The sequence below is a fragment of the Rhineura floridana genome, chromosome 15 (genome assembly GCF_030035675.1).
Source record: "Rhineura floridana isolate rRhiFlo1 chromosome 15, rRhiFlo1.hap2, whole genome shotgun sequence".
NCBI classification, from domain to species: Eukaryota; Metazoa; Chordata; class Lepidosauria; order Squamata; family Rhineuridae; genus Rhineura; species Rhineura floridana.
The window spans coordinates 32,483,815-32,508,020 of NC_084494.1; the positions used below are offsets into that span (position 1 = coordinate 32,483,815).

At 46.4% G+C, this 24,206-nt stretch overlaps 1 protein-coding gene across 1 annotated transcript; it reads left to right on the top strand.

The window, feature by feature from the left end:
• Nucleotides 1-3,885: 3,885 nt before the first annotated feature.
• LOC133370938 (apolipoprotein C-II-like) lies at nt 3,886-10,712 on the top strand. The gene is made up of 4 exons (XM_061597892.1): nt 3,886-3,960; nt 5,643-5,709; nt 7,748-7,892; nt 10,503-10,712. The coding sequence occupies exons 2-4, from the start codon at nt 5,658-5,660 to the stop codon at nt 10,591-10,593; spliced, it is 288 nt and encodes a 95-aa protein (XP_061453876.1). The 5' UTR covers nt 3,886-3,960; nt 5,643-5,657; the 3' UTR covers nt 10,594-10,712.
• The last annotated feature ends 13,494 nt before the right edge of the window (nt 10,713-24,206 follow it).

The following is a 24,206-nucleotide window of genomic DNA, read 5'->3' on the forward strand; positions in this document are numbered from 1 at the left end:
GACCTGTTGTGGACCGCCTGGATGACCCTTGTGGACCACTGGTGGTCCACACATCAGTCTGACCCCTGGTTGGTATTTCATGTGCTTAGGGGCATCCCTCCCTTTTGCAACCCTATCATATGTTCCAGGGATGAGCCCTGAAAGCAAGGGCTATGCTTTGTTTAGCTCAAATGACATCAAATGAAAATGAACACAAGGGAAAGGGCTGCAGCTCAGTGGTAGCGCTGCATGTAGAAGGCCCCAGGTTCAATCCCCAGGTAGGGCTGGGAACGTTCCCTTGCCTGAAACCCTGGAGAGCCCCTGCCAGTCAGTGTAGACAATATTGAGCTCTATGGACCAATGGTCTCACTCAGGATGAGGCAGCTGCCTATATTTCTAAACCATGCTTGTGGGTCTTGAGTATAAGTTCACTGAGGAGTATTTTCCTCTCCCTCCTCTGTAGCGTCCAGAGTGTCCCTTGGCTAGTAAGACATTTTTTGAACTTTTCCCAGAATAAAGTTGGTTGATAAGTGACTGAGAGCAAATATTGCGGAAGGCCTAAGCAAACTGTCCTTGTCTCCTCAAACACTGACTGCTCATCAGTTTAGATCCTTGAATAAATAGTCCTTTGGACCTGCAGTCTACCAGGCCTTTATGGGGGAGATATTTCAAATGAACCAGCCTGTAGTTGGGAGCCAGGTGGAGTAAAGGGATAGGTTTTCCCCAGTGGGACTGTGTTCTTTCAGCACAGTATGTTCATGGGATCACTTTTCAAAGGGAGCCCACGATTGGACGTTCGCTTTTCAAAGTTATGCCAAACCAGGTTCTTTATGGAACCTTCCTAAGCATGATCCTGTGTTGTGTTCAGGCGCATTTAACAGAGCTGGCTCAAGATAATTTGCTGCCTGAGGCGAAGGCCAAGAGGGCATCTCCCCCTCGCTCATTCCACATTGAGAATCCCATTGGACTGGCAGTTGAATCTTTTTTCAGTGCTGAGTGAAGGGACAACAGCCTTCATGCTCTTGAGCAGTGGAGGCCAAGGGGACAGCTCCTTGAAAGTTTGGACTAAAACCCGGAGCAGATTCACTGCCCTGCTGACATCGGAGCCACCAGTCTCCACTGCTGTTGAGGCAGCTGGGTAGTTTGGGAGATGTAAGGCAGGCTAGCTTAGGGGACTCAGATATTCCCCCCCCATCATCATCATCCGCCACCTGGTGCATATGCTTCGAGCTGCGTAATGGTAGGGCTGCCCTCACAATTAATTAACTATGCACTGTCTCCTAAGCAGAAATGGAAGGATCTTTCCATTCTGGTTCTCTCAGTTTCTCAGCTCGGATCTCTAGATTCCTGCCACAATTTGCATTTTTTTTTAAAAAATCCTCATGAAAATTCACCACCATTGAATTTCTCCTAATAAACACATTTGTGTAGGCAATTTTGGCTAAGGTCCACATTTTTGCAAGTGCTTTTTCCTACTGTAATGCATTTTTGTTCGTTGTTTTCACCAATATATAATATAATAAAAAAATAAAATTTTATTTATTAGTTGCCCATCTGTCCGAGTTAACGGACACTCATTTGCACCCTTTCCCCTATTACATGCATTTTGGTAAACCTTGTTTGGTTGGCAAACTGTATTGCACAATTCAGAGAAGTGCAAATTTCGGAGGATGGCTGCGTTGTCTATAGAACCCTGCCAGGGAGTCATATATTGCAGCCCAACAACATCTGGAGGGCACCACATTGGCTACCCCTGGCCTAACCTAATGTGAATCCTACTCCTCTTTTGTCAGAAAAGTCATTTTTCCGCCTTGTTCAATGAGGCTTCCTCCTTCTAGGCAAGTGTCCGTAAGAGTGCAGTGGTTAGAGTGCTGGACCTGGGAGTCCAGGATTCAAATCCCCACTCGGCCATGAAGCCCACGCTAGGTGACCTTGCGCCAAGTCACTGTCTTTCAGCCTAACCTACCTCACAGGGTTGCTGTGAGGATAAAATGGAGAGGCAGAGGGCTGTGCTTGTATGCCACCTTGAGCTCCTTAGAGGAAAGGTGGGACAGAAATTAAATAAACAAACAAACAAACAAATAGTCTGTGTAGCACCTCTGCCATTTCATCTGAAGTGATTACAAACTGTAGAGTGAAGCTGTCCAGCTTTGCCCTGTGGAAAAGAAGAAGGGAGCACGCGAGGCAGGCAAAGACAACATCAGAGCCTGCTCTGGTCCCCACCCCACTACCCCATAGGGTCTGCCCTGTGGGCAGGACCATCTAATGCTGCCTCCACCTCCTTTGGTGGGGCTGGTTGTTCTGTGAGCCTGTGGTTCTTGGTGTTTATAAATGCTGTTAACTGCTTTGAGGACTCTAGTTGAAAATCAGGATATAAATCTCCTAATTAAATAAAGAACACTGTATTTCTATCACCTGCCACGCCGCTTTTGTTTAACATCCACCCTGATGAGGTGTTTGAGGGAACAGAAATGCTTGCTCACTCCTTTGAGACTTTTACGTTGGTCCCGATAAAGGTCTTCTTTGAGTTTCTGCATATTTTCCACCTAGTGCTAGGAATGTGTGGGGCGGATATGATTGGATGAATTTATCTGTTTTGGATTCTCCCAGTTTTTCATTTTTCCATGTTCACGTTCAGGCCACCATATTTCCACATCAGTGTGTGGAAATCAGTTTGCAATGTTTAAAAGATGAAGAACACAAACCAGCATTTTAGTGTGCATTTCTCTTAATAAACACATTTTTTGTCCCCGTCCTCCTCCTTCCTGCTGGATTCTACAAGGACAATATTGAGACTAAGGAGGGGGAGGAAGTTGTCAGCCAAGGCCGCCCCTCAGAGGGGTGGTAAGTAACAACACGGGCAAATGGGGGCTAGCTGAGGACAAGCTGAGGTTGATGGTGCAGTGCCCCATACGCCCTAATGGGTCAGCCTTCACTCAGTGGAGAGAGTGCTGTTGCACTCAGTAGGCTTCCCAAAAGCATCTAGTTGGCCACTGTGAGATAGGACAGGATACTAGCCTAGATGGGCCTTTCTTACTTTCTTAACTATTGGGGCTCCAGAGTTGATAACAGATGAAAGAACCGTCACTGGGCAGTCTCCCAGTTATTCTCCAGCTGTGTCCATAAGTCTACTGGCTTCCAAAGGTGAATATTAGCTGGACTCTCTCCCCGCCCCTCTCTCTTCTACCAGCCTTACAGTCTAGACCTGTTTGTTTGAACTTTGGACACATCAGGGGATGTGCCGTTTGGCAAGAGGATTCTGGGAGAAGGTGAGAAAGAGGGGAGTGTGTGTGTGTGTGCGCGTCTGTGTGCGTGCTTGTGCGTGTAAGAGCATCACCTCATATAAATGTGCTGTAGTTGATTCTTGCCCAGGGACAGGTAATGCTGCTGCATCCAGACAGAAGAGCGTGTGAGTGGGCTTGTACACTCAGGAGATTAACTCTGAGGCCATCCCCCTTGCACCTTTGCAAGGAAGGCAGGATTGGGGGGAATGGAGGTGGAGAGTAGTCTCAGGATTCTTCATGGCGCCGGAGGAAGCTGGGCCTCAGGCCATCCCAGGACCCGACAGGGAGATCCGTCACAACCAGCCGTGCACCCGCAAGATTTAAGGACCAAAGTCAGGGTGGAGAGTGGTGCAGAATTTAGAATCCCCCCCCTTTCTTAATCTGTTGGCTGTTGTGCTTGGGTGGCGTTTTCTGTAAAGCTGAGTGTGTCCATGGCCTATTTACATTTTTGCATATCTGAAAATGAGGTAGGAATGTAATGCACTCTGAGAGGAAACCAAATGGGCCTTTTTGAAATCTTGCCCTCAGAAGATCGGGAGATCAAGGGCTAAGCTCTGATTTTGAAACTGGAAGTACTGATCTCCCTTGTGTGCTGTTTCCTCTTGACCTGAATATCTTCTGTGCTTAGTTTTAGGTTTGGAGGATTCTCCCTAACAGCTAAGAAGAAGGAGCGCTGCAATTTACAGCATACTGAGAGGTAAGTCTAAATTTCTAACAGTTGCCATGTTTTTTTTACTGGTCATGCTCCTCTGCCTTTAATAACATGATTCCCCACAGAAATAAAGCAAGTCAAGTATCTCCCACCAAACCGCGTGACAGGTAGAGCATCGCCTGCTTCATCCCTGCCTCTCAGAGAGCTGTTAAAGATACAAAAGCATTGGCCGTTAAAAGTTGGGAGCTTTTACTGCAGGGATGGAGAACCTGTGGCCCTCCAGATGTTGTTGGACTCCAACTCCCATCAGCCCCAGCCAGCATGGCCAGTGGTCAGGGATGATGGGAGTTGTAGTTCAGCAGCTTCTGGAGGGCCAGAGGTTCCACACCTCTGCTTTATTGAATGGTGACATTTTAAAGGAGCATGTGCCAAAATTTTGTACTGTGTATGCAAATTAGTGCATGGTAGCTTCATAAGATTGTAAGAAGAGCCCTGTCGCTGGATCAGGCCAAAGGCCCGTGCAATCCAGCATCTTGTTCTCACAGTGGCCTGCCAGATGCCCATGGGAAGCTCAAAAGCAGGACCCAGCCACAACAGCACTCTCCCCACCTGCAACTAAACTGGTATTCAGGGACATGCTGCCTCCGACTGCAGAGGCAGAAAACAGCCATCATGGCATTGATAGCCTCATTGATAGCCTTTGACCCAGCAGTGATCTTGAACCTTGTTGATCACAGTCGTTTGTCTTCAACAACAAAAGAAAAGTGTATTTTTGTGTGACGAATCTGCTAATGTGGTTTAATTTAAATTAAAAGCATCCCAATATTGGAATCCTCCCTTCCAGCACGGTGTTGATTAGATGAGAAAGAATCACATGGGTTTTCTGGCAACATGTTATTGATGAGATTAAAAATGCGCACACGAGAGTGGTTGGCAACCCCATGAATCCCATGGTAAGTGGCTGAGCATGTGGACATGGATGAAATGGATATTTAGCCTTTCATCCAAAGAGCTCAAGGTTGGGTACCTAGTGATCTCCCTCCCCATTTATCTGATTCACAATAACCCTGTGAGGTAGGTTATATTGAGAATTAGGGATGGAAGGATCTTTCGATTTAGATTCTCTCAGTTTCTGATTTTTTTTCTAGTCTTAAATTCAGTTCTTCACATTTCTGCAGCAATCTGCATGTCTGTTCATTTTAAAAAAAATCCTCATGAAACTTCATTAGCATTTTAGGGTGTAATTTCTTGCAATAAACACATTTTTGTATGCAGTTTTGACTAATGTACACAGTTTTGCAAGCAATTTTCCTTATAATACATTTTTGTATGTCATTTTTACTAGTATATTTGTTTTTATGCACATTTCCCCCTAACATATGCATCTTTGTAAACATTGCTTGGTTGGAGAAGTACATCATAAAATGTGGATAAGTGTGAATTCTGAAGAATAGCTATGTTTCGGTTCATGTAACTTTTTGGAAAGTGCAAGTTTGGTAGATTCACCTTTAAATAGAAACTGAACTGAATTTCTTCCTCATCCCAAAGTGAATTAGGGATTAACCCAAAGTCATTCTATGAGCTTCAGACCAGAGTATTTGAAAGAACTCGTGGGGAAATGTATTGTCTGAAAAACAGCAACGTCTGCTATTTCTAACGAGGTGCTTGGCTTTGTGACTTTCTTAACTATGTTTGCCTAAGCAAATGTTTCGGTTTCAACATCTTAGGTACCTGTTGTGAAAATGGATCTGAAACTTGTGGCTGCATCAGTCCTGTTAGTACTTCTCTGCTCAGGCAAGTTTTCCCCAGTTGCTGATTCGAAGACATTAAGATCTATGGCCGTGTTCCAGTCTCCTATAAAGTGCAAATTAGGAATGGTTTTATATTCTGCTGTGCAAGGCAAAATGTGGATAGGATCAGGTGCAAGGGCCCTTGAACCAGAGCAAGGTACATCCCAAATTGTCACATTGAAGCCAAAGGATTCTTGCATCTTTTACTTTTTATGTGCATGACTTGGGAGTAAGCCCCATTGACCTGATAAGATATAAATGCAAGTCAACATACAGAGAATGGGCCGAATAACTTACATGGAAGGGGGAGTTTTGCTGCTGCAGCTATTTCCCTTGCAAAGATAAGCTGCAGGGCTGAATTTTTACAGTTAACAAGACAGTGGAGAATGGTGGCTCCAATGTCAACGGGGAAGTGAATCCACTCCAGGTTTTACTTTGAACTTTGAAGGAGCTGTCCAAGCACTTTGAAAGCACCGTGGACATCTCCTTGAAAGTCCAGACTAAAACCCACAGCAGATTCACTGTCCCACTGACATTGGAGGCAACAGTATCCACTGGTACAGGAGCCCCATCCCGAATTGCAGCCGGCCATCCTAAGTAACAGCCAGTTCCTATTGAATTTCTGTCTGTCAGATGACACTTAACTGTGCAGGAGTCCTGCTGGAGTGGGGGAGGGAAGTAGCAAGCAACAGTATCTATTCTGGATGAGACAGTGTGGTCTGCTTTAGTTTGAAACTCATCACGAAAATGATGATGACATCATAAATTCCAAAAATGTCCATGTTTTTAGAATGAGTCTCCTTTTTTGACATGAATGATATGCTGAAATGAGACATACAGAAGTGGAAATGTCCTTTCTGGGCTTTAGATGGCCCCTAATCCTCGTGGGAATACTAGTTCTCGTCATTCTAAATGTAGAAAGGTTGCATCTCATTTACACTCTCAATTGTTATTAGCAGGGCCGGCTCTACCATTAGGCAGAGTGAGGCAACTGTCTCAAGCAACAGATCCTGGGAGGCAACAGTGGCAGCCCTTGCCTGTTTCCCCTGAGCTCCCGGCCCTTCCTTTCTGTTGGAGGATAGAGCTGTGTGTGCCACACAGCCTGTCCTGCGTCCTCTGAAATAGCCTGTTGCCCTCAGGTCAATGTGCTGGAGGACGTGATCCCCTCACCAGTTTTAAAGTAGGTTCCCACAGAAGTCCCGTCTGCCTCTCTATACGTAATGGTGGGGATCTTCACCTCAGGCAGCGAAACGCCATGATTATAAGGAGTGGCCCGACCTGAAAGCCATATAGCTTCATTTCACTGAATATTTATGGCCCACTCTCCACTTTGAACAAGCAGCTCACAGTGGCTTACAATAAGTGCAAAACAGTCAGTGCATTTAACAGCAAAGGCAAAACAATCAGGGCAAACATATCACAATTGCACTTCCTCTAGAAATGCAAGCGATAAACTCTCTCCCAAATGAGATTAGACAGGCACCCTCCTTGATGAACTTCAGGCACAGGACAAAGGCCCCATTTGCACTATGCATTTAAAGCAGTATCATACCACTTTAAACAGTTGTGGCTTTTCCCCAAACATCCTGGGAACTATAGTTTCTTAAGGGTACTGAGAGTTGTTAGGAGACTCCTGTTCCCCTCAATGAGCTACAGTTCCCACAGTTCACTGGGAAGAGAGATTAAATGTTAAACCACTCTGGGAACTATAGTTCTGTGAGGGGAAGAGGGGTCTTCCAATAACCTACAGATCCCAGGATTCTTTAGGGGAAGCCAGCACTGTTTCATGTGGTACAATACTGCCCTAAATGTATAGTGCCAACAGGGCCAATGGCTTTCTTATTCTACCAAGCATTTTCACATAGTTTTGGGGTTTATGTTCGATTTTATGATGACTTTTATTCTCTGTATGGTTTATTTTTATATATACCACATAAATACTGATGATTAAGTGGCATATATGTGCCTAAATAAATAAATGAATAATAAAGCGATGCAATACCATTCCAAAAATAATTAACGGCTTACCTTTTTAAAAATAGATGTCTCCAGCTATCACTTGCAGAAACGAGAAGCCGAGGAAAAGGAAATCTCAACCCAACTTCAGGAGGCAGCCAAGAGCTACTGGAATCAGGCCTTGAGCTGGCTAGAACAAGTCAAACCCCTGCAGGTGCAAGAGAAGCTCAGGTGAGCATGAGGCAGGGGCCAAGCAGAAAGGAGAGGGTGGATGGGGGTGGTGGTGATGGGGGATTTGCCAAGGTTTTACAGTTGTATCCAATGAGCAGACGCATTGAAATTAATGGACATGGCTAACATAGGTCTATTAATTTCAATGGGTCTACTCTGAGTAGGGATGGAAGGATCTGTCCATTTCAGTTCTTTCATTTTCCCAACTTTAAATTCACTTCTCTACATTTCTACAGCAATTTGCGATTAAAAAAAAAAAAACCTTATGAAAATTCTTCAGCGTTTTAGCGTGAATTTCTCCCAACAAGCATATTTTTCGTATTCGGTGTTGAGTAATGTACACATTTTTTGCAAGCAATTTTCCTTAATGTAATGCATTGTTGTCTGTATTCATTCTCATGCACACTTCCCCCTAAGACATACATTGGTGTAAACATTGATTGGTTGGAGAACCACATCACAAAATTTGGATAAATTGCAAAGGGTCCCTGCGTTTCAGTACTCACCTTGTTTCGGATAGTGTGAATTTAATAGATTCAGCTTTAAATGTGAACAAAATCACATTTCTCCCTCAGCCCTAACTCTGAGTTGAGTTTCATGGGATACAGACCTTAATGCCCCCCTTACTATCAATGGCTATGACTTCACTCATATGTGTATCTTGGAGGGAATTCATATTTTACTTTTTAAAAGCAGATACAAAAGTCCCTGAGGCTGCTCTACATCTCAGAACAGCTCCAGAGCCAAAACCCTCTTAATAAAATGCTTCTCCAGTGGTTTCCAGTGGAGACTGGGGGCTCCAATGTCAGTGGGGCAGTGAATCCACTCCGGGTTTTAGTCTGGACATTCAAGGAGCTGTCCAAGGTGCAAAGAACTCTAAACTTAAAACAAAACAGAAAAAGATTACATGATGGCATTATGGTGATATTGCTCTATATCTCTCTTCCATTTTTTCTTAAAAAAATCTTTTTAGTGATCATTAAAAAACAATTAAAATTTTGTTTGAATGGGGTCATAAAATGGCACTCACTGCAGAGGTTGTGATGACTGTGTGCTGATCTTCAAATGGCCCAACCTAAAGAAGATGGGTCACACCTGCTGTTGTGGATGGAATATAATGGGATGGACACAGAAAAAAGCACAATTGCAATTCTGCTTGTAGCTTACATCGGAAGAGTTATGATTGGGCAGCTTTAGGAGCCACCTATCTGAAAGCAGTCTCAGGGTTCTACATCCTCTTGTACCCCTAAATCGATCCCCAAACACTGCCAGCAACCTGTGGACACCGTGTGGAGATCCTGAGGTTCCGAGTTGGGTTCAACTATCCTCCTAGCCTCCGCTTAGGGTACAAAACACTTCAAACAGCTGCCACCTCCTGATGACTCCAAGTAATGCATGAGTGGTGCTGTCAGTTGTGGATGGCACATGTGAGAGGTGAAAATTTCCCCCGAGTTCCTCTTTTGAATGTTGATGTCAGATAGTCACCACATACTTTCAATATCCATTCCGCCCCCCACTGGATATTTGGTATTTGTATTTGGTTCTGATACTAGTTGGCTTTGATATGTGTTATGCTTTAATTGCTGACAAGCAATGGCATTTAGCGTTCCACAATATTTGAAGGTTGACACGCAATGGTATGTAGAATATATTATTGCTGGCAGCTTATGGTAGGGGTAGGTAACTGCTGCCCTTAGTTATCAGTGTGGTTATCCAAGTTTACTCTAAGTTATCCAGACTGGCCCCTAAGGACTCCCTAAACCCCAACACCATCACTTATTAAAATTATCAGCCATTTTCTCCTGTGCACAGTCCAGTTGCTATCAGTCCTTACATTTTATTTTATTGACTATTTGTAAACCGCCTACAGGTTTTTCGCAATCAAGCGGTACATACCTTTCGTTAAATAAATAAATGGGGCTAATGGCAGCTTTTGGAAAGAGGGACAGATTTACATTGTGAAAATGGGCCCTGGGAAAAGGGCGAAACCCACAGGTCCCCAATTGGTTGTAAAAAGGGGAAGGGCTACAACTCAGTGGTTAGAGCGCCTGCCTTGCATCTAGAAGGTCCCAGGTTCAGTCCCCAGCATCTCCACGTAGGGCCGGAGAGACTCCTGCCTGAAACCCTGGAGAGCTGCTGCAAGTCAGTGCAGACAGTACTAAGCTTGATGGACCATTGATCTGAGTCGGTATAAGGCAGCTTTCTCCGTTCCTAAAAAGGGAGGAAAGTCGACCTGTCTTGAAGACACATTGGCTATCCAACTTCCTTCCTTCTTTCATCAGAAGAGCCTGCTGGATCAGGTCAGTGGTACCATCTAGTCCAGTATCCTGTTCTCACAGTGGTCAACCAGATGCCCTTTATGGGAAGCCCCCAAGCAGGACCTGAGTGCAAGGGCACGCTCCCCACTTGTGATTCCCAGCTACTGGTATTCAGAGGCATAGAGCCTCCAAAAGTGGAGGTAAAACATAGCCATCGTGGCTAGTAGCCATTAATAGCCTTCTCCTCCATGAATGTGTCTAATCCTCTTTTAAATCTGATTTGGTGGCCATCCTTGCCTGTTGCAGGAGCAAATTCCATAGTTTATAACTATGCTCTGTTTTTTCTTTCCAGTGACATCTTGCATAAAGGGACGGCGGCCATGAGCACCTACTCAGGCATAGTCCATGACCAGGTCTACCATTGGTGGTACGGGGATCATTAATTTGATTCAGCTTGCTTCGTTCTGTAGAGACTAGACATTAGTGAACTTTTCCCCCCATAAATTTTGGATGTAAAGGTGTTTTCCTGCTTAGCAAGTGAATAAAGCTCCTTCCCTGCTAAGGTGTGTAGGGCTGCCTCTGTGCTCAGTGGTGAGTTTGTTTATCTGGGAGGGAGAAAAAGCTGACACTTCAACTGACTTAACATTAGGGTTGGGCCCAGTTTCATTCCGTCTCTCATTTTTCCAGTCTTTCTTTCTCCACATTTCCACATCAGTTTGCTATTTTAAAAAAAAGTCCTCATGAAAATTCATCAGCATTTTAGTGTGAATTTCTTCTAATATACAATATTTATGTGCAATTTCCCCTAACATACACATTTTTTACAAAGCAATTTCCCCTAATATAATTTTTGTATGTTATGTTCACTAATACATGCGTTTTTATGCCCACTTTACCCTAGCATATGAATTTTCCCCCACGTTACTTGGCTGGAGAACTCCTTTGCCAGGCCTGGTGCCAGCAGGCGGCCAAGTCAGGCAATGGCCAAGGGCCTTGCAGCTGGCTAAGGGTACCTGCTGCTAGCCAAGGGCCCCTGCCATTAGCTTTGTGTTACGGGCAGCGACTGGATGGCAGTGTGGATTGCGGAGCAGGAGCTCCACTCTCCCATCCAACATCACCCCGGCACATGTGCACAGCCAGCAGGTGCTTAAATATGCCTGGTCACTTCACCTTGTGCATTAGCACGCATGTTTGCCATCACCCAAGATGGTGGCAGGGTCATGTGGATGCCCCCTCCGCCATCTTGTGTGATGGCAGGCATGCGTGTTGATGTGCGAGTTGATGCGACTGGGCGTGTTTAAGTGCATGTGCGCACGGCGGGTTGCGGCGGGCTGGTGTCCTTTGCAAAATGCCGCAAGTGTGGATTTGGAAGGATGGCTGTGTTTCAGTTTGTGTTATGTTTTGGAAAGTGTGAATTAGGTAGGTTCGCCTTTGAATGCAAACGGAACTGAATTTCTCCCCCCTCCCTACTTAGCAGTCATTCGTTCTCCCTAAGAAACCTGGAGGTCACCGGGGGAGGGGGGAGGAAGGGAGCTAGAATTCTCAACATCTTCTCAAGACTAGAATTCTCAGATTCTTTGGGGCAAAGTCATGACAGCCATTGGGACTGTTGGGGCAGATATCAGGGAACCCATACAGTAGATGGAGCCCAAGCCAATGGCAGGCAGAGCCAAATAATTCCCCATCATCTTCCCGGCTGGAGTTCTACAAGGGCAACACTGCAATGGAGGAAGAGGAAGCTGGCAGGTGGTGCCATCATGGACTGGCTGCAATAAGGAAGGAAGGAAGGAAGGAAGGAAGGAAGGAAGGAAGGAAGGAAGGAAGGAAGGAAGGAAGGAAGGAAGGAAGGAAGGTGACAGCTGGCTGAGGGCAGAGTGAGCTAGGTGGGCCAGCACACCATTTGCCCTAATGGACCCATATTTGCTCCAGTGGAGGCTAGTGACTCCATGTCAGTAGGGCAATGGCATCTGCTCCAGGTTTTAGTCCAAACTTTCAAGGAGCTGTCCAAGGTGCAAAGCACTTAGTTCGGACTAAAACCCTTAGTGGATTCCACTGCTCCACTGACATGGAGCCACCAGCCGCCACTGCTCCACTGATGACAGTGAGTTAAGCCATAGGCAGCAAATTTATAGGTAGATTTGCATGTTGACACACTATTTAGGTCAGGGATTGGGACCTTTTCTCAGCCCAAGGGCCACATTCCCCCATGGGGGAACCTTCTGGGGCCCACATGCCAGTGGTGGGCGGGGCCAGAGGCAAAAGTGGGTGGAGTAAAAGATGAGACTCTTAGGTTTGTACTGTAGGCCACATTCCGGCTACGCAAGACTCAGAGGTTTCTACACCTTCAATCCATACCCACAAATGTCTGCAAAAATATTTTTTTGGGGGGGGGAGTCTGTGAATTGTTACTACCACCCACCATTTAGGATTCCGGCACCCCCTTGCACCCCCCCCGGGAACACCTTTGCACATCTCTCCATCCAGGTGACCGAGAGGTATTATCACAGTGCGAGGACAAGCTCCAACTGGGCAAAAGCACTTGAGAAGGGCTCAGAGCATGGATGGTAGGCGTGTGGCTTGGAGGGAGTCCTGAGGGCCAGACAGAGTCCTGGAAGGCTGGGTTTGGCCCCCAGGACTGAGCAATAGCAGATTGTGTCTCCGTGTCAGTGGGGCAGTGGAATCTGCTCCAGGTTTTAGCCTGAACTTTCAAGGAGCTGTCGAGCTCCTTGAAAGTTCAAACTAAAACCTGAAGTGGGTTTCACTGACCCACTGACATGGAGCCACCAGGTGCCACTGGAGATTTCCCACCATCTGGTCATGCAGAGTAATGCAAATTATGTTGTTATGTAATGCCAGGTCTGTGGTACAGAAGACATCTCTCATCCACGATATGATCTTGGATGAGGACGCAGACCTGGTATGTATTACGGAAACCTGGCTGGATGAGGCCTCGGCTCCCATATTTGAGGCCATGTGTCCAGCTGGGTTCCGATATGCACAGCAGCCGAGGATTGGTAGGCGGGGAGGGGGGTGGCAGTGATCTATCGGGAGTCCTTGATTTTTGCCAGACCTCCCCTCCACGAGACCAAGGTTGTCGATTGCATGTACTGGAGGTTGGGCCCAAAGAGCAGTTTAGGGATTCTGCTTGTGTACCGCCCACCCCGCTGCACAGCAGACTCCCTGGCCGAGGTGCTCGAGGGGGTCTCGGCTGTGCGATTGTTCTCCCCCAACTTACTAGTTTTGGGGGATTTCAACGTGCATGCTGAAACCACTCTCATGGGAGCCCCTCGGGATTTCATTGAAACCATGACTTCTTGGGAACTGCACCTTAGTAATATAGGGCCCACCCATGTAGCCGGTCATGCGCTTGACCTTGTGTTTGTCTCGGGAGGGGAGGGTAGTGCTCTGAAAATGGGGGCTGTTTCTTCTAACCCCGTGTCATGGTCAGACCACTATCTGGTAAATATAGGGCTCTCAATGCCACTCACCCTCCACAGGGGTCGAGGACCTATTAAGATGGTCCGCCCCAGACGCCTGATGGAATCTAAGGGATTCCTGAATGCGCTGGGAGATGTGGAGCTGTCGGAAGGTCACTCGGTTGAAACCCTGGTGGTGGATTGGAATAGGGAGATTACCAGGGCGGTAGACCAAGTGGCTCCGAAACGTCCTCTCCCCCTGAATAGAACTCAGACAGCACCTTGGTACACACCTCGGCTGCGAGGTCTGAGACAGGAGGTGAGATGACTACAGCGCCGGTGGCGGAAGTCTCGCACTGAAGACGATCGGACACTGGTTAGAGTAGCAATAGCGGCCTACCATGTGGCAACAAAGGCAGCAAAGAGGGATTTCTTTGCTGCCTCTATTGCGTCGGCAGAATGTTGTCCCAGGAGGTTGTTCCAAGTGGTCCGAAGCCTGGTCGGTCCAGTTGCGCAGGAACCCATGGAACATTCTAAAGCCTCCTGTGACATATTTGCTAAGCACTTTGCCGATAAAATCGAGCGTCTGAAGCGCACAATTCCGCACGCCGTGGGTACAAGTAGTGGGCCAGAATTGGCCAGTTGCATTCCGGTCCGATGGGAGTGGTTTCAGCCTCTTCTCACTGAGGAAGTGGACAAGGTGTTCTCTACTGTGAAGCCAACCACTTGTCTGCTCGATCCTTGCCCCTCGTGGCTCATTGTGAGCTGCAAGGAGAAACTGGGCGAAGGGATCAAGGCGGTGGTAAATGCATCCTTGGAAGAGGGTGCAATGCCATCAGCCCTCAAGGAGGCAGTGATAAGGCCCATCTTGAAAAAGCCCTCCTTGGATCCCCAAGAGTTAAAGAACTTTCGCCCAGTTTCTAATTTACCATTCTTAGGCAAGGTGATAGAGCGAGTGGTGGCTAAACAACTACAGACGCACTTGGATGAAGCGGATTACTTAGATCCATTCCAGTCGGGCTTCAGGACTGGACATGGAACTGAAACAGCCTTGGTCGCCCTGGTAGACGATATGAGGAGGGCGTTGGATAGGGGAGAATATACCTTCCTCGTCCTCCTGGATCTCTCAGCGGCTTTTGATACCGTCAACCACGGTATCTTGTTAAACCGCCTAGAGGGATTAGGGATGGGGGGCACTGTTTTACGGTGGTTCCATTCCTATCTCTCAGGCAGGTACCAACGGGTAGCATTGGGGGATGAGGTTTCAGACCCTTGGCCTCTCACTTGTGGAGTGCCACAGGGTTATATCCTCTCCCCCATGCTATTTAACATCTATGTGAAGCCGCTGGGAGTCATCATTAGGAGTTTTGGGCTGCAGTGTCACCAATATGCAGATGACACTCAGCTCTATCTCTCATTTAAGTCCTCACCAGAGTTGGCTGTGGAGACCATGTCCAAGTGCCTGGAGTCCGTTAGTGGATGGATGGGCGAGAACAGTCTGAAGCTAAATCCCAATAAGACCGAGGTGTTACTCGTGGGTGATAAGAGAAGGTTGGGAGACATCGACTTGGTGTTTAACGGGGTGAGATTACCCCTGAAGGATCAGGTCCGCAGCCTCGGGGTCATTCTTGACTCCCAGCTGTCCATGGAAGCTCAAGTTTCAGCAGTGAGCCGGGCACCTTGGTATCAATTACATCTGATGCGACCCTACCTTCCTGTACAGCTACTCCCACGAGTGATACATGCCCTGGTCTCCTCTCGCTTAGACTATTGTAATGCGCTCTACGTGGGGTTACCCTTGAAGACAGTCCGGAAACTCCAGCTGGTGCAGAATGCGGCGGCACGCTTGATTACGCATAGCCATCGCCGGGAACATATCACCCCGGTGTTGATAGATCTTCACTGGCTACCAGTGGTTTACCGGGCCCAATTCAAGGTGTTGGTATTGACCTTTAAAACCCTATACGGTTTCGGCCCGGTTTATCTAAAGGACCGCCTCCAGTATCACCAATTAAGCCGCCTCACAAGATCAGCCACGCAGGATCTCCTCTCGGTCCCACCGGCCAAAACAGCTCGGCTGGTGCGGACCAGAGAGAGGGCGTTCTCGGTAGTGGCTCCCACCCTCTGGAATTCTCTCCCCTACGATCTTCGACATGCCTCCTCCCTGATGAGTTTTCGCCGAGCTTTAAAGACCTGGCTATTCAGGCAGGCCTACAGGAACTTCGAGCTAGATTAGTTTGTAATGTATTAACTGATGTTTTTGATGTTAGTTTTAATTGATTGTATTGTGCATTGTATTTTATTGTATTGTGTATTGTATTTTGTTGCTGCTGTAAGTCGCCTAGAGTGTCCGTTAATTCGGACAGATAGGCGACTAACAAATAAAATTTTATTATTATTATTTATTAAATGAGTACACTGGCAGTACAAACTGATTCAAGCCAGAGCTGCTTTAAACAGCATGAGTAGACACTACCCACATAGTTAGCACAACACAGCCATAGCCTTCTGCTTTAACCATTAGGTTCCATCCCTCTACAGCCTGATCTGAAAGCCTTGGCTACTTATTCCTTTTCTAAACTTCCACATTTTCTACTGTTTAGTGCCACCTTCTGGGCTTGGAAAGGATTGCACAAATGAAACAAAAGTTAGAACTGGAGAATGTGGAAGGCGTGGAGTCTTGCTTCTGCCAATCTGGGGAGGTTTGCCATATCCTATGCTGGCCCAGCAGCATGACATGCATTAAGTCCATTGCATAAGCCCATCTGCTCACTCCCCCTCCTATTTGCTTAGCAGACCAGTCTGCAATGATGTAGTAGAAGGAGAATGCAAGAAAACACAGCCTTAGGACTTTTTGCAGATCATGCGTGTAGGTATCTTCTGTAGCACCAGGTGTAGTTGACAGGCCCTGTTTGTTCTGGCAAGTGAATGAGATGATAACAAAGCTTTCAAGTTTGTTTGCGACAGATTAGCACAGAGGAAGTCAGAGAATGTGAAAAATAATCAAGCAGAGGCTGGATACTTCTTTCCTTTCCTTTGATGGGGCTCCTGTTCCATGCTAACAATTTCACTGGTGCCATTTCTTTGCAAGGTTGCTTGGATTTCTAATTAAAAGCTAAAAATGCATTTCAGCAGGTAGAAGACCTGTTTTTAAAACTCAATGTAGTTCACAAGATGAACTTATGCAGCCTGAAGTAAGCAGCACAGAGTTCAATGGAACTGACTCCCAAGTAACTACACCTGTAGTTGCAGTCATGACACAAACAGTAGTAAAACTTGTTATTTTTGTCTTCAGTCTATGGCTTTAGGGCAGGAGTGGGGAGAGGATCTGACCAGCCGGCTGGTTCCTGAGCTCCCCTAGCCCCCATGGGCCACCTTGACAGGTGGGTGGGACTGCCCACTTGTCAATCACCTGACATCATCATGAAAAATGACTATGTTGCTCAAATGGTCCCAAGCTATGGTCTGAAGGCACATGAGGCCAGCTCCCTGCTGAAGCTAAGCAGGGTCAGGTCTGGTCAGTGCCTGGATGGGAGACTGCCTGGGAACCATGTGTAAGCTGCCTTGGGTTAGGTGTGAAGCAAAGCCAGTGTGAGATGTGGCCTGGGGAGAGAGGGTCTGGCTGGGGAGGCAGTGGCCTGGAAGAGGCCTGGGGGGCTGCATTGAGCTGCTGGGCTTCCATTTCCCCATCCCCGTCCTACGGAATCTTTCTGCTGACAACCCAACTCTTGGTGATCTGACTAATTTTACCATTTGTACATTTCTGACTTTAAATATTTGCTTTACACACTGTGTGTGTGTGTGTGTGTGTGTGTGTGTGTGTGTTTGGACCCCTTCCAGGTCTCAAATTGGCTTTAAACTGCTTTTAACTGAATAAGGGTTTGTATCCTTTAAACTGCTGCTCCTTTCCTGACTTCCATTTCATCGTTCTAGGTTATAGAATCATTTTAATTTCTTTATTTAGTATTTGTTTTATATGCCGCCATTCCTCCCGGCATTTTCATTTTGAACCACCTTGTGAGAAAATCTCATGGAGGATATGGCTATCAGTGGCTACTAGCACTGTTCCACCTCCGCCATCAAAAGCCGTATGCTTATTGCTGCTGAATACCAGTTGCTGGAAACCGCAGGAGGGGATGGTGCTCTAGCACTCAGGTCCTGCTTGCAGGCTTTCCGTGGGCATCTGGTTGGCCACTGTGAGAACAGGATGTTGGACTAGAGGGGCCAATGGCCTGATCCAGCTACAGGGCTCTCCTTAGGTCCTCATGCACTTCCAAATTTACCCACACGCACACACCACTCCCAGTCTCCCAGTGCTGCTTAAAATTATTTTTATTAAGGCACTGTCTTGGGCCGCTCAGCATTGGACACAGCTTCGCTGCTAATAAGAAGATATCATCTGGTGTATCCAGGATGTGCAATGGCACACTTTGGTGTAAACGGTAGGGTGCCCCTTCATCGCACACTCATAGCCCCAGGAGACGATGCCCTGCAGCTGCCCGTTGCACTCCAAGGGACCTCCAGTGTCTCCCTGCGAAGCAAATAGATGGAGGAGTCATCACCAAGCAGGGAAGGCTCAAAACGTTTTTGACAGTGCCCAAGGCAGAAGGCCGTAGGAAGATTCTAGCAATACCTGTTCCCCTCGCAGAGCTATAATTCTCAGAATTGGTTTAACAGTCAGTCCCTCTTCCCAGAGAACTCTGGGAATTGTGTCTCTGTGAGGGGAATAGGGGTCTCCTAACAGCTCTCAGCACCCTTCGCAAGCTGTACTTCCCAGGATTCTTTGAGGGAAGCCATGATTGTTTAAAGTGGAATAAATGTCTGGTGTGGAGGTGGCTTTATATAGTATGTCCATTCCATCAATGAACATACTACGAAGAGCAAGCAATTTCACAGCTTTAATGCGCAATTTACATGCACGACTTATCCTTGAGATCTATTGATTCAAGCCTTGTGAACAATTTGTACCGTTTGTTTCAGCTGTTAAGCTGTTAAATATGACTTGCCAAGTGCAGCCTTAATCAGGTCACCATCAGCTGGTAAACAAGCTTGTTCTTGTGTTTCAACTGCAAGGGTATTGGTCGAACTTCCCTTCAGTGGAGTTAACAACCCATTAAACATTATTAATTTAACTGTGGTAGGGACAAACATGACCCCTTTCATTTCTCTGGCATGGGGAATAGAAAGGACTGTACTTATTAAAAAGTCACACCGGGACAGCCCAACTGTTTGGAAAATCGAGGTGGCTCGCCTGAGTGAGGCCCATCGATGTGGGGGAAAACTCAAGGTCAGCAGCTGACAGCTCAGAACTTCATTGGTCTACTTTTATTCATATCAGCCTGCCTGTTCACTGAGGTCATCGTTGGAGTGCCACTACAGAGTGAGGTGTAGTGGGTGAAAATGGAAATTGGGAACAAATAAAAGGCTTCTTACAAACTGAATTGAATAATATATGTTATGTGCCTTCAAGTCAATTACAAGTTATGGCAACCCTGTGAATCAGCGACCTCCAACAGCATCTGTTATAAACCACCCTGTTCAGATCTTGTAAGTTCAGGTCTGTGGCTTCCTTTATGGAATCAATCCATCTCTTGTTTGGCCTTCCTCTTTTTCTGCTCCCTTCTGTTTTTCCCAGCATTATTGTCTTTTCTAGTGAATCATGTCTTCTCATGATGTGTCCAAAGTATGATAACCTCAGTTTCATCATTTTAGCTTCTAGTGATAGTTCTGGTTTAATTTGTTCTAACACCCAACTATTTGTCTTTTTTGCTGTCCATGGTATCCGCAAAGCTCTCCTTCAACACCACATTTTAAATGAGTTGATTTTTCTCTTATCCGCTTTTTTCACTGTCCAACTTTCACATCCATACACAGAGATTGGGAATACCATGGTCTGAATGATCCTGACTTTAGTGTGCAGTGATACATCTTTGCATTTGAGGACCTTTTCTAGTTCTCTCATAGCTGCCCTCCCCAGTCCTAGCCTTCTTCTGATTTCTTGACTATTGTCTCCATTTTGGTTAACGACTGTGCCAAGGTATCGATAATCTTTGACAGATTCAATGCCCTCATTGTCAACTTTAACGTTACATAAATTTCTGTTGTCATTACTTTAGTCTTCTTGACGTTCAGCTGTAGTCCTGCTTTTGTGCTTTCCTCTTTAACTTTAATCAGCATTTGTTTCAAATCATTACTGGTTTCTGCTAGTAGTATGGTATAATCTGCATATCTTCAATTATTGATATTTCTCCTTCTATTTTTCACACCTCCTTCATCTTGGTCCAGTCCTGCTTTCCGTATGATATGTTCTGCATATAGATTATACAAATAGGGTGATAAAATACAACCCTGTCTCACACCCTTTCTGATGGGGAACCAGACGGTTTCTCCATATTCTGTCCTTACAGTAGCCTCTTGTCCAGAGTATAGGTTGCACATCAGGACAATCAGATGCTGTGGCACCCCCATTTCTTTTAAAGCATTCCATAGTTTTTCATGATCTACACCGTCAAAGGCTTTGCTGTACTCTATAAAGCACAAGATGATTTTCTTCTGAAATTCCTTGCTCCGTTCCATTATCCAACGTATGTTTGTGATATGATCTCTGGTGCCTCTTCCCTTTCTAAATCCAGCTTGGATGTCTGGCATTTCTCGCTCCATATATGGTAAGAGCCTTTGTTGTAGAATCATGAGCATTACTTTACTTGCATGGGATATTAAGGCAATAGTTCGATAATTACTGCATTCCCTGGGATCCCCTTTCTTTGGAATTGGGATATATATTGAATGCTTCCAGAATAATATATACAGATACTTCATGAAAAAATGAGAAACAAATTACAAACAAATACTATGCAACTATAACTACCAAAATCTTAGAACACTAAACGGAGAAAAAGACATGTGGAAGATGAGTATTTTATATGTAAAAATATGTGTAATGAAGTCTGGAAAACTGAATTAAAAACAAATATGTATAACAGAGTGATGAAATTAATTGTTGATTAATGAAGCTTGAATTATAAAAGCAGATTTGAAAACATGACAAAACACGTTTTGACACAAGGTCTTCTTCAGCGGTCAGACAATACAGAGTGAACAAGGATATAATCCAGCAGCAAGTGGGTGGCACGTGGGGGCACGGCAAATGATGTGGGCCACAACTCCCATCAGCCCCAGCCAGCATGGACAATGGTCAGGGATGCTTTGGGATCCTTTGGGGGGAAAGGCAGAATATAAATTTAAACAACAGCAACAACAAAGGCATACTGGAGAGGAGGAGGGCCAGAAAGAGAAAAAACTCTGGGCTTAATGCCTAAGTGGATGGTTCAGACCTCAACCATGTTTGTACTTTCTCTAAAATAGATCAGGACATGGCATACTGGATTATTTTCAGTGAACGTGGCAGGTGGAACTGGCAATTATTTCCCTCAAAATATAGATAGCAGGGTTGCCCTGTTCTATTTTTGGCCTGTCAACCAAGCAGCTGTAAGATAAGGGGAGTGATGGCAAAATATAAAAGGCCCGGGATGACCATGGTTGGTCTTCTCGTGACACAATGGCAATCTTCCTGTTGGCAGTTCTTCTGGGTGCTGCAGGTAAGGTCTCTCTCTCCTGAATACTACATTACTATCGACCTCACTCTGAGGCAATGTTGCCAAATAAGGGCATTTCCTTCAACTATAGGGAGCACTGGGGTGAATCTCCTATTTTGTAACAGCAACAACGAGTTTTATTTAATGTGATGGAACTAGACCCTGTAATTCTAACATGATTAGGATGGTCAATTGTCCTGAGGTTGAGGGCCAAAATTCAGAGTAGTATTCCATGCTAGTCCTACTCAGAGTAGATCTACTGAAGTTAATAGACACGGCTAACTTAGGTCCATGAATGTCAATGTGCCTACTCTGAGTAGGACAAAGTTGATGTCAACTCTCAGAAAATTTTCTTTGTACTTACTGCAACCTTGTGGGGTCTGCAAATTTGATTGGGGACGTAGTGCAGGGTGTGGGCCTATATAAACCTCCCCACCATTTTCGTGATGTAAAGCCCTCCCTGCATGCCGCTATTAGCTCACTAGGAGATGGGGAAAGGCCAGTGGTGGCTAGTGGCTCTGTGTCAATGGGGCAGTAGAGCCCTCTCCTTTCAAGGAGCTGGCCAAGGTGCTGCCCCACTGACATGGAGCCACCACTGGGAAAGGGCTGTAGCTCAGTGGCAGAGCATTTGATTTCCGTGCTGAAGGTCCCAGATTCAAGCCACAGGATCTCCAGATGATGGAGAGCTGCTGCCAGCCAGTGTAGACAATACTAGGCTAGATGGGCCGATGATCTGACGCCAAATAAGGTCATTTCCTATGTTCCAGTGTTCCCACACAGTAGAGGTGGGTTAACAGAGGAGGAGTATGAGGAGCAGGGGGCAAGCTGATTCCTTCCTGTTCAAGAATATTAAAATAGGGTTGGAACAACAGTTGGGGGTACATGTCTTTCTGCTAAATATTCTGTGCCATCTGTAATTCCTCCACAAGTCAGGGGAACGAGAGACTTCCCCAAAAGAAAATTCTTTTCTGAGAAATTTTGACTTGGCTCAACCAATGACAGCAAAACCACCAGAAGATCAAACATAGAGCTTCCAAGGTAGCATCTAGTTTGCCCCACAGACCTTGAGATTCAGGGTGAAGTGTGGGATTCAAGGGTGATGCCTGTTGGAGCAGGGAGTCTTGTGGTGGCAAGTGATTTTTAAAGAAAGAGAGAAAGAGAGAGAGAGAGAGAGAGAGAGAGAGAGAGAATTCACTCATCTGTTTCTAACTCAGCCTTCACCAGCCTGGTGCCTCCCAGATGTTTTGGCCTATAACTCTCATTCGCTACTCAACCAGTACAGCCAATGGGAGTTGAAGTCCAAAACATCTGGAGGATACCAGGTTTTCAAAGGCTGGTCTAACTGATCTCCAGGACAGGAGTATTGCTTTGCTCTTGCTCTCTCTCTCTCTCTCTCTCTCGCTCTCTGTCAGGATTCTAGGTCCTCCTGGTTTCTTGAGATTTAGGACTACAACTTCTAGTGGCCCCGGCCAACATTGCCAACACTGATGGAAGCCATACACCAAAACGTCTGGAGGGCACCACGTTGGCACCATGTTTTATACACATATGCTAGAAAAATGAGGTGGTTTAAACTTTACAGTGGAGGAGAACCCCCTGTCAACCCCACTCTTTCCTCTTTGCTACCCTCCCTGAGATTTAACTTCTTCCCCTGGAGACCCCACGAAAAAGGCAGAACCCTGGAACTCCAGGCCAAACATAAGGACCAAAGAAGAGCCCTGCTAGATCAGTCCAACTGGGCCCACCTAGTCCAGCATCCCATTCTCACAGTGGCCAACCAGATGCCCCAAATGGGAAGCCCCCAAGCAGGGCCCGAATGCAACGAGCACTCTCCCCTCCTGAGGTTTCCAGCAACTGGGATTTGGAAACCCAGAGACCTGGCCACCTTACTGAGACCCTGTTCCTTTTGCCCCACAGATACTATGGATAACTTGATGTGGAAATAAACGTTTGGGCTAGATCGTGGCAGCCCTCTCTGCAATTCCCCCTCCCCACCTTCCATCCCCCAGCTGGAAAATAGGAATATCACTTAGATTTTGTTGGCATGATTGTTGCGGTGACGAACCACACACTTTTTTTTCCCCTGGACGGCTGTCTTTAACAGCGGCGTGTTCAGCAGAAATCCAGTAGGTGGCACACGAGAGCATGCCTTTGAGTATTTGCCTATGTCGCACATTATCTCCTCCAAGTGTGGGGGAACTTTGGCCCTCCAGATGTTGTTGGACTAGAATTCCCATCATCCCTGGCCACTGGCCATGCTCGCTGGGGCTGATGGGAGCTGTAGTTCAGCAACCGCTGGAGAGCCAAAGGTTCCCCACATCTGATCTACTCTGCATAGCAGTGGCTCTGCTGAGGTCTCAGCAAAAAAGCTGCTTTGTGATCCTTAAGAACATCAGAACGTAAGGTGAGCCCTGCTAGCCCAGGGGGCCCAACTAGCCCAGCATCTTGTTCACACAGTGTGCTCAACCAGATGCCTGTCTGCAAACAGCACCTGAGTGTAACAGCACTCTCTCCCCCTGCAGTTTCCAGCAACTGGCATTCGGAGGCATACCCCCGCTCCTCCTATCTGCATCTCTGTAACTGATAAACATATCCATGCTCAGCTTTGGATTTTCGCCCATTGTGCAGCTTCAGTATCATGTAGGCTGGCTTCCCTGCACACTAAGCTGCAAGCACATCTGCCATGCCTCAGGGCCAGCCAGGTGCCTGAGAACCCCTTCTGTTTTTCTAGTCCCAGGCAAGCAAAGGCTTATCAAGCCCCTGGCGGGCTGCCTTACATGGCTGGTGAGCTGTGTAGTGGGTTGCCATGTTATTAAGGCAGAGGAGCCCTGCAAGGGGAAACTTTTTGGCAATCCCAGTCCCCAATGAAAGTCCACATCTGTTCGTTTGCCTGCAGCGGCAGCACAACTGCACGTCTACGATGATGACGATAAGATCATCGGTGGGTATGAGTGCCCGGATCACTCCCAACCATGGCAAGTCTTTTTAACCTATGGCGCTGGATACCGTTGGTGTGGAGGCTCCCTAATTAATGACCGCTGGATC